Raw genomic sequence first — 11,523 nt, 5'->3', positions numbered from 1 at the left:
TTTTTTTTCAATTTAAATGTTGGGTAAAGACATTGTTTATAGAAGTACTTTTTCCACGAGGCGATACTTTGCCTGCATATCCGATAAACATTGTTATACAATTTCAAAATACACACAAACCTACAAACACATTAACCATCACAACTGGTGTAACAATGTTTTAGTTCAATTCAATCCTGTATTTTGCTGTGAGTTTGTTTACGTGTACCTTAGTATTTGCAATAAAAACAAACTATATTGTTTAATAAATACACGCAGATGCTCATAACACGAACCTCACAGTTATGTTGGTTTTCGAATAAGAATATAACTAAGCATTATAATATGCAAAAGGTCTTAGTATAAAAAAGCTTCGGATATTTTGCACAACATAACTTTATTTTAAGCTGTTCTAAAAGTTTTTATTTAACGGTAAAATAAATGGGCGATTTAAAAATATAGTTGTATATAAATAAAAAAGGTTAGTTTTAACAATGACGAGTGGTTTTATAACATCTTTCTTTAAATAATTTATTAATAAGCAGAAAAAATCAAAACAGATAAAAATATTGTTGATTTTCACTATTATTTCATTTAAAGTATAAGTTCATAATCTTAATTTAGCAAAATATATTTTACAGCTATAAATAATGCAAGATCGTCAATACCCGGTTAAATATTTATGGCAAAACATATTTCAAACAAGTCTCTCAATAAACAAATACTTATTGTATTATAACAAATGCTCGGCGTTAAGTTAGTAAACGTCAATATAACTGTCCAATAAATATAAAACCCTGATTTATTTTTAAAATAACAATTGTCAATAAAATTCAACTTGACAGTTTCACGTCTGGAAACCATGGTGAGCAGAATATCCAAAATACTCGCTGAAAACGCTTCCAAAGTCACTGGAGGTCGAATTAATGGCAGAGTCGAGACCATCACACTGTTGTTCAAAACTCCCGTTATTGTCCGCCATATTGGTACCATGTGACGGCGGTGACGTACTTAAATAACTTTGTTGTGATAACAGCGAATTGGGCATTGTTCGGCTGACACCTTGGGTATAGCCAGACCCATAATTACCACTGTAGTAGAAGCCGTTCTGATAGGCATTTATCGGACTCGACGTGAAAGAACCTGGCTTTAATGATAGGTTTTCGCCATCAAACGTCTCATTCTGAACAGGTCCGTGTAAATTTATATTATCACCGTGAACTCCATTATTGTACCCAGAATAGCTTCGGGGTGGGGAATAAGTGTTCGAATTCATGTCAAAATTAGAGTTGTAATGATACTGGGTGTTAATCGTACCATTTTTATAATCGCCATCGTTTCTAATAGCCAGGTCCATTCCGTATGAAAAATGTTTCTGTGGCGCGTCTAATGAACTTAGCTTCTCCATGTACCCTGGCTGATTAGATTTGGGGCCCCCAAAGTGCTGGAGACCGTAGTGGGTTTGTAAATTGTTCTTTGAAGTTCTCGCCATCCTTTGGTCACCAGGGAATGCCGGAGCGTAATTGTCGGTAAGAGGAAAGCCTGCGTTGATGCCACCGCGTGATAAGTACTGCGCCGGCCCGCCGCCTGGGAAATCTACGGTCCCCGGTCTGCAAGAGTAGAAATTGTCACTAGCGTTGCTCACCGCACTGTGCGGGGAAACACGCGTTTTCGATGCCAAGTTGGTTTGCACTGACATAGATCCGTGACTGATATTGTTTCCTGCCATTTCCGTAATTCTGTTTTGCACATTGGGATTTGTGTTCAACTGGTTGCCAAAACCGTTTGAGACAGAATATTCAACGTTAGCATTAAGAAACGCGTTATTCACAGGCGAGTGTCCAGTCATTTCAGTATATGAAGGTTTGGTGTTGGAACTAATGGTTCGATCGCACGGGGAAACGTGTCCGTACGAATCTGGGGTACCACCCAATGGTGACCGCAGAATAGGAGAACCTTGTTTAGACCCCTTAATTGCGGAACTGTTCGATTTAGGAGAAAACGCGTCTAAATCATTTAACTTTCCATCTTGAGAAGGTATTTCCGAGTTTTCTTTAGTTGTTTGCACATCAGAATTTACATTAGCATTTTCCCGTTTTACGTTTTTAGGTTCACCAACTAATCCAATATCCGTCAACGGTTCACATCGCACGTCGGAATCGTCCGAAGCATTGTCCGGACATATTTCGGCATTTTCCGTATCGTTCGGGGATGCGTTCGGCATGTCCATAGGATCGTCCTCGAAGGAATTCGGACTTCCGGGAAACGAACTCCCGGACCCCAGCCGGGCTTCCGTGCTTTGTCTCTGCAACTGAAATCACCAATGATTGAGTTCAAGACGAGAACCAACAATATGAATACAAAAAAATAAGATATTTTATGCTAGATGGGAGTCTAACAAATTGGTGAAAAAAATATCTAGTGTCACACCTCAATCATAAAAATTACCAGGCTTGTATTATTTAAAAACATTAATTCACAAAGGACAGCGGACTTGCTAGCAACGGTTTAATCTAGATCCGATTGAAGAACATTTGAAATTAACAAACCATGTATACAATTAAGTGTTTTACAATTATCATAAACATAATTTTGATTCCAATTATTTAAAATATGTTTGCCGAGGCTTATTTACATAAACTATGCTATTGACTTGCAACTGTCAAGCACACCCGAAAATGGAAAAAGTGGATTGTATAAATGAATTGCGTCTTAAAATACTTTACCATGAGACTTAAGCAACTTTTCTAGCCAAAATTTTAGTCCACTGCCACACTTGTACATTGACATGCAGGTAGAAGTATTTTGAAAGTGCTTCACTAAGAATCTATCCAACGTTTTGCGTTGTGTACTTGACTTTTAAACAACGATAGCTTTGATCTTATTTAATAAAATGTTCAGGAGTTAATCGTCAAAGGAAAATATGGATAGATGACATGTATTAAGATTATGTGTATAATGGTTTTGTTTTAAATACTTTTTTTTAAAGAATCACATGCTCACCTGTGTCTGACGCTTGTATTTCATCCGTCGGTTTTGAAACCAGACCTTCACTTGCCGCTCAGTGAGCTCCAGGGACGCTGCAATCTCGATCCGTCGGGGTCGGCACAGATATTTATTAAAGTGGAACTCCTTCTCCAGCTCCAAAAGCTGCGTATTCGTGTACGCGGTGCGCAGGCGCCGGGAGCCGCCACCACTTCCACCGCCGCTTCCGGTTTTGCCATTACCCCCGCCGGAGGGAGTATTATTCGACGGCGTAGTAACGTCGTAATCTGAAAGACAGACGGTGGAAATTGTTGATTGCGAGACAAGAAATTGAATGCGTAAAACAGACTGGCAAAATATTGATAGTAATGCCAAACACGTTAGCGTTGGTACTCATGTGAAACAATGTGTCGGCTGCGCAGAAAGATACGTTTGTTTTTGCATGCACGGTATGTCAGACTGTGATCCGACGGACGCTGCGATGTGATACAGATATCGCTGAATGTCGGTGAAACAAAAAGGAAGCGTGTTTTGTCAGTCTTTATTTTTTCATTGCAGCCCATAAAGCATTGTACTTTTGTGTTTAATTAGGTCATGTCGGTTTGTGTTGGACGATGTTTGCATCGAATCAATCATATTGGACGTTGATTTTTATACGACGCACAAAAACAAGTTCGTGTGCATTTACATATAAATGTTACCATTGGAAAAGTATTAGATTTGATTTTAATATGTTTAATTATATCAATCCAATCGAGATACACTCGTCGAAGTAAAGGCGATAAAATTGTTTTGTATTTTAAATTACTCATTTTGGAAATTCAGTTATTTATTTGTTTCAAGGACTCGTATTTGTGTTATTTTATTTATTTATATCTCTGGAGAGAATGAAATGTATTCATTCCAAACTGCAAAACTTACAAATATAATTATACGTATTATTTAGATGTATAATTTCGTCGTATAATGATTTTATATTGAAGTGTGTATATAACTAACAAATGTGATAAAAAAATAATTCACGGGCACGAACTACGAACAGTTATGACATGTTTTAAAATCAACTGTATAACAATGCATATACTTTGTGTACGTTGTTTTTAAAGAATAATCCACGAATCTTTCATATTCGATAAAAAATGAATTTAGTATGCAATATATGTGAACAACGTCTAAATAAAAATGAAAGGTAAAACAACACTTTTCAAACGTTATCGGCGAGTGGCTTTCGGCAATTTCACATTTTCTTGTTGTTTTAGTCATGCAAACATTAATCATTTAGCATTTCACCAAATATTATACGCCTGTATCTAATATTCATTATTCACAAGTTCGATATGATAGTTACTGAGTATACCAATTGCTCGTGTTTGTAATCGAAAGAAATCAACATAACGTTCTCTAATAATGTTGATCTTGAAACATCTCCCTGGCCACTTAATTATTTTCCTATGGATTATATCATATGGAAATTCTACTATTTGTGTATAATATAATATTTCTTAAATATTAATAAAAATAGATTTTTATTACTACCGAAATATTCTGGTTAAAAATGTCACTTGCTAGAATTTGTGTTGCAAACGAAAACAGTGATTTGTTTTCTCAATCGAATATGTAAACATTTATTCATCTAATAACAAAATACGTAAATTGCGATGGCGATTACTTCAAATATATTCTGATTTACTGAGTTTTATCACAATCCGAATCAGGAATATTATTTAATGCGTATGTACAGATTTTTGTGTAAACTATGTTTTCTCCCCCAATGGGTAAAGTAATCAATCTTTCCAGGAATTTATCGCCGCAAGCCCCGTACCGGCTGTGCATTTTGAGTAACATAGCTGTAGTGCTACTATTACAGGCCGTAAGAATTGTTTGAAGAACACATCCATCTTTTTCTTGCATTCTGTGAATTCTCAAGATTCGTGCACGAGCTTTCGAAAATACGAGACACCTGTGCGACGGTGTTTCAATAAAAATAAAATGAAAAACAACGTGTCATGGTTCATCTACAGTTTGTTGTTGTTGTTTTTATAGAACTTTAGCAGTTCATTTATCATGCTCAATGAGAGGATAGCGAATAAAGTGTTTATTCGCGTGCATATTTGTAGAAAAAAGGTTGTTTTTTCTACCAAAACAATAGAAAATTGAATGTTTTTGTGATAAATTATTTGCAGCTGATTGGTGCCGATAACTTCAAATGTTTTTTGAATATTTTCATTTAAATCTGATTGTCATGTGATTATTGATACCCTTAAATTTCATTAAAAATAATACTATTATAGTAATAATGGAGTGAGTATAATATATTGTATAATGCATGCAGTATACCATTCCATATACATAGACATGTATCATTTTAAACAATTTGACATTCCTAATGAAATTAATTATAGGGATAATTAACATACAGAAATATATTATCCGGAGAGTAATTCTTATTGCCCTCTTCTAGTGTTTTAAATAAGGAAATTTATTAATTGACAATATTATACAGAACAATACAAATAACACAAAATTCGAAAAAAAATCATGCAATCGATACATCATACATTTGAAACATCACACATACAAACATAAACAATATTTAAATTTCATTAAACAACAACTCTCATTCTACCAGAGCGTTCGCCTCTGTTTTAAACTATTGCTGTAGCTCGTCTATTCTAACTTTCAGATATGAACATATTCCATTATCTTTTAAGACGTTCTCTAATAATTCCTAGAATCGCATGATTGTTTAAACACGCGGAAATATTTATTGAATCATGACAAGAGCATGTTCTATCTCTCTTCAGTTTACACGCCCGTCAAGATTTGACCGCTCGGACTGTCAACACCATCCGTCCATTGGGACCGATATGACCGATGGGCCGCGATGCCTTGTTATGCATCCAATGCTCCGTGGACGTCTTCTCAACCTTCTGGAAACTTTGAACGGATTGCACGCAAAGGTAGACTATTTCGTCTACAGCCAGATACCAGATGGGCGGGTTTAGCGATCAGGCTCAAAAACAAACCAAGAATGGTTTACAAGAAGTCTGACAGAAAGCCGAGATAGACAGATGCGTATAACACGCTGTCTGTACGAACAAGAAAAGCGGAAGTCATCAACAAACATGTCAGTCAGCGAACAGAGTGTGCAGATCCCGATGTGGTTCGTGATTGTATTTACACCGGTTATGTGATTGGCACAGCCACTGTGAAGTTGTAAACGAACATATTTTGCATTCTTCTCTTCAAATTACCTTAGGGCCTACATGTTCCACGTGCACGTGTTTGTGCAACCTTTGCACATGAACTGAGTTTATTATAAAAAGGACATTTTAGCATAAACCTTAACCACTAAGAATCGTATTTTCACGCATAAGTAGTCCCTCACAAAGTTAAATTTTATTAAAGACATTCCTTACTAGATTCAAGTTGTAAAGGCTTCATTTCCAAACCTTAGATACTTATGAACAGCATAACATCTTAACAGACTGCGAGTTTCTCGCAGGCTGTTCTGGTTTTATGCTGTTTGCACATAGCCATTTTCACTTTTCTTCTGATTGGGAAAGGGATAAACCATGTAAATGTTGTTTCTCATTGCGTTGTCTTCAACAAAGATGAATTACTCCCGATATGATCCAAATATAAATAGAAACGGGAAACGTTGTCGATACGCTGTCTTTTTATATTGTTTATTTCTAAAATGGTTAAAATTTTGTATCTTAATGTAGTTTACAAATTTAGAAAGCTAATAATTTAATGCCTATACAATAAACCAGTATTTCTGTTGGATAACGTTAGTCGCTTTTCCTATTTAATTAAAAGCGATACAATTTTTTGTACGTGCAATACCATATCAACTTCATCCATATGTAACGGTATCCAGCTTTGTTTATACACACATATTGGAGAGTTTTTCCAACATCTTGCCAATGTCGAAATATGTCTATGTACGATGCAATGTGCTCAGCAGTTGAATTGCTAAGCACCAACGTATATGCTTATCAAATTTCAATAACGGTGTTGGCTTCTCTCTGAAAAACTGCGCTTAATGTATGCGCGTAAAGTGTCGCCCCAGATAGCCTGTGAAGTCCGCAAACCCAAATCAGTGACGAAACTTTCTGCTTTAAATGAATGTTTCGTTCAAATATAGTCTGTTCTAAACGAATTTCCAGTTAAGACCTTACTTCGAATGGGGCTTCACGAAGATAATTTAAGCCCAGTTTTCATAAAGCGGTGCTCACACGACTTTATTTCTCTCTTTCTCATGTCTTAACGTTGATCATATTTATCATAATTTGGCTATAAGTATGCATTGTGCCATTTTATGCCAGAATAAAGTTATGTTATGTTATGTTATAATTGTCTTAATGGTGTGAATAAAAAAATACTCACGACTTAAGTGTTCCGTTGGTTGTTTTTAAGACAAGACCCAGATTTACTTTAAACATAAGTGATTTTATGCAAATTCACAATTCAGTACACGCTTTATTATGAATTTGAATTTTTAATTTTGTAATCCATGTCCTGAATCGAAATTTACGCTAATAAATTAATTAGGAAATTATATGTCACTCTGCTTTTCCTTAAGTGTTATGCTCAGTACCACTAGAAATACTCCAATATCGAGTCCTAGAACAGGTAATAGTTGTTTAAAGATAGACAACTCTGTACATACTATTGGTGTCGAAGTCATTGACAATTGAAGGTCAGGTGCGAATTACTTGATAACGCAAAGATTTGTATCACTTATTGAAACAACCACTACACAATCAAAGCCTGGGCCGTAAACGTCAGCGTATTGGACGACTTTAGACTAAGAATGTGCTTGAAATTTTATCGTTTTCCGTATAACTATTTAATAGGATTCCACAAATCACAAGTATAGTTCTATCAGATCTTTAGATTGATTCGAATTCTTAACTTAAAAGCTGTTTTGACCCAGAATCTTCAAGGCTAAGCCTTTGTGTAATCAGTTTGCTCTTGGCTTTTATTTGGTGGTGCTATATTTCCTGATTTACAGTACATCTTATGATCTAGAAAAATTCCAATCATTTAATTTAAAAGTGCGTTCCTACCACAATACGCGGTGTGCCACTACTTATGCAAAGATACTGCTGACTGGTGCAGATTCATCGGACTGACAACATTAATAACCAAGCTCTTTATACGTTGTTTATTGATATCAACTCAGAATGGCTAATATATTTAATGCCGAGGGAAAAATCCGTAAGTGCTTTAAAGTCAACAACCATTGTGCGCATTTAATACTTTCTAATCCAATAAAGACGACGGCCACAAAATCGTGTATTATATTGTAAACACACATACAACATATTGCTTTTACATTTGTTGATATACATACACTCTTTATAAGTATATAGTTCTCTTGTAGTTTATAGATCTACAATTATTGGTGTGGGAAGTAAACTATATTTTGTAAAGTTTATGTCTGCTGCCCTAAATTCAAGTCGTCTGCAATGTTTGTAACCATAACCGCCGAGTCGAACTAATTCTGACACAATGCTTTATTGTACTTAGGTATAACCCCGTACATGATATGGGCAAACACAAAGGGCGGGGTCGAGGGGTCCGCGTTGATTGAAAGGCCGCTGGCACGAAACGCGGCGCAGTTTGACGCACTTAGTCACTCCGAGAGCTACTGTACGGTTAACGCAAATGTTTTTAGATCATTTTAAAAGTAAGTCGTCGTTTATATTTGTTTGGTTTCTTTCGCACGTACTTACTCAGCGGAATTATGTGTCAATTGAACCAAATCCCGGGTATGAATTGTGTGTGCATACTAATTGTAAACTCATTATTTATGGGACAGGGAATATATATTTCGTAGGTTGACCGAATTTCACACTAACATACCGAAAATATCCGATGCAAAATCATTTTTCTCAAAGAACTGTCATGCCTGCGAATATAAACGATTTTACAGTATTTGTTTCAAGCTGTACTCTCATAAAAAACAATAACACACATACATGCATTAGTTTTCACAGCATAAATATATACGGTTAAAATGTGCATTTTTGAAATGTTGATTAACCCATTTATGCCTAGTGTCCTGAAAAAAGGACTTCGCAAACAGCGTAGACCTAGATGAGACGCCGCATGATGCGGCGTCTCATCAGGGTCTGCGCTGTTTGCTTCAAGAAACTTCTGTAAGAAATATTCGAAATATAGAAATAAATAAACTAGACATCCCTAATTTTGGAAATAAATTGATCCAATTTAGAAGGATGGGAGAGTCCACTAGACATAAATGGGTTAATATGTAGTTTTTATGTGTTTTACGTTAACAAATAAAGAAACACATTGCGAAGATTATGATATCATATTAAAGATAGCATAACACAAAAAAGCGACGCGTGTTTAAAAGGTTATGGTTAAGAAGAAGACGATCATGATTATGTTGATGATTCTGTGGGGGTCAACCGAACATGTGAACGCCTATTTTGGTATAAGTTTTTTTGCATTTCTTTGCGAAAGGGTTGATGTAACGTTTTTAAAGCCTGTAGTTGCAAAAACGAATTGATACAAAGCAACAATTTTCATTAATGCGCGTATTACTGAAGCGAGTGGAAGAATGTCAATACGAAAATTGGTACAATGTGTTTTGCACGTTACGATAACCATAGAATCCCAGGTAAAGCATATCGAGTTTCTCACAGCGCTGCTCTACGCATTCTACTTAGCATGGTAAGTTAGTAGATAAATATGTTTGCAGGTGAACGAATTCATTAATAAATGCACGACAAAACGATGACTTGTTTTTTTTTTGTAAGAAACACATGAAAACATACACTCTGTTACCCGTGAAGGGGCATTGCATTAAATTACTAATAGACGGTGGAAAGGTCAAAGTTACACAGGGAAGCAATTAAACGCACTCAAAGGAAAAAAAACTGGACACTTTATGCAATGAAAATTTCTTTTTTAAATAAATTCAATTTACTTAATCATATTAATTAACTTATCAATAAATATATATTTTATACCATTAGAAATCGAAAAGTACAAATGCGCACATGTCTGGAAAAAACATCCGTAAAAGGGTGTAAATCTCATAACGTTGGAGCCACACGAAGAAACAACATTGATGCCTCTTTAACAAACGGCGCTATCATTCTTGGTAAATAGATAATCGATTCATTTATACAATACTTAAAATTATGAGGTACACTGTGAACATATAACGGACCAATCAAACAGACCACGTTTTATACAATGATTGTGTAATATATTTTTCATAGGCAGGTTGTATCCGTTATTATATGGCATAATGTATGCCTTTTTTAAAATATTTTTTTTAAAGAAATTGTCCCTTTAAAGTTCTTTTAAGTAACAATTCTTTAAGTTCAGTATACATTTTACGCGATGACATGTCGAAACTGTGTACAGTATTCTAATTTTCGATCCAGTGTATTCCAACAAAAATAAAAGGATTTTTATCATATTGGCTTAGTTTTCATCTCAAACACATCTAACAACGCTTACATTTAAGGTCGTTAGATGTACACAGTACAATCATATTGTTAATGTGTATTTTGTACAAATAACGTTTCCGTAAGACATATGTCATGCAAAATTGTGTCTTAAGTCATTGACAATCGCTCAGTTGTGTTTAGGAACTACCTTGTCCGCTATTAAGCAACGAAAGGTTTCGTACTCTCCGGGGACCCGTTTCATAAACGATCGTACAAAAATTGTAACTTGCGAGAGAATTTTATAATCTTAATAAGTAGACGAACAAGCTCGCCATGCTCGTCAAATATATACGGCGATTGAGATGCCAATGTAATTAATTAAGTACTGAACATTTATAACCATATGATATGGACTTTAGCAAGTATGTATCTTCGAAATATGCATCGTATCGTAAATGTGTACTACGATGTTTATTGAAACAGTCCCCTGAACAGACAAGGTAGCTCCAGACCATACTGAGCGGATTCAGAGGCTGGTCCGGAGCTTCGCATACGGCTAAGGACCCGTTGTCATATAACGCGGGCATTAAAATGCCATGCACTCGTCTCTGACAAAACTTGGTTTAAATATTGGTGAACCTTTACAAAATAGAATAACTAAACTTTTTGGGTTGCTTTTGAAGCGTTCGACATCGCACAATATCACACGTCAATATCAATATCTTAAACAAGAGGCTCCAAAGGGCCCTGGGTCGCTCACCTGTTAGACTAAGACGGAAAGAAACAAAGATTAAAACTCTTCAGCAAATATTTCAAATTATTGTTATGAGAAGAGTGCCTTTAAAAATAAGATGTCCCAAGTATTCACAATAGGCCTATATAGAACATTACCACACCCGCCCTGGCGGCGATGTTTTTAATACCCAGATTTTTTAAAATATATATATATAAGGAAAATGCGTCTAACATGCATATAGAGAAAACTGCCCCATCCCCTGGCGGCCATAATTTTCCACTGATCACGACCATTTTCAAACTCATCCGACATATCAATAAAACCAATGTTTTGACCAAGTTTCATGATGATTGGCCAAAAAATGTGACTGAGAGTGTTCACAAGCTT

General features: G+C 35.6%; 1 protein-coding gene across 1 annotated transcript in view; it reads right to left on the bottom strand.

The window, feature by feature from the left end:
* Positions 1-479: 479 nt before the first annotated feature.
* Positions 480-11,523, bottom strand: part of LOC127860394 (uncharacterized) — a 28,822-nt gene continuing 17,778 nt past the window's right edge. Inside the window, exons 2-3 of the mRNA XM_052398448.1 lie at positions 2,983-3,251; positions 480-2,290 (exon numbers count right to left, since the gene is read on the bottom strand). Of these exons, the coding sequence (XP_052254408.1) occupies positions 827-2,290; positions 2,983-3,251 (1,733 nt within the window). The 3' untranslated portion in view covers positions 480-826. The remainder of the gene's footprint in view (positions 2,291-2,982; positions 3,252-11,523) is intronic.

Source organism: Dreissena polymorpha, chromosome 15 (assembly GCF_020536995.1).
Source record: "Dreissena polymorpha isolate Duluth1 chromosome 15, UMN_Dpol_1.0, whole genome shotgun sequence".
Taxonomy (NCBI): Eukaryota; Metazoa; Mollusca; class Bivalvia; order Myida; family Dreissenidae; genus Dreissena; species Dreissena polymorpha.
This window is presented reverse-complemented; position numbering and strand designations above follow the sequence as displayed.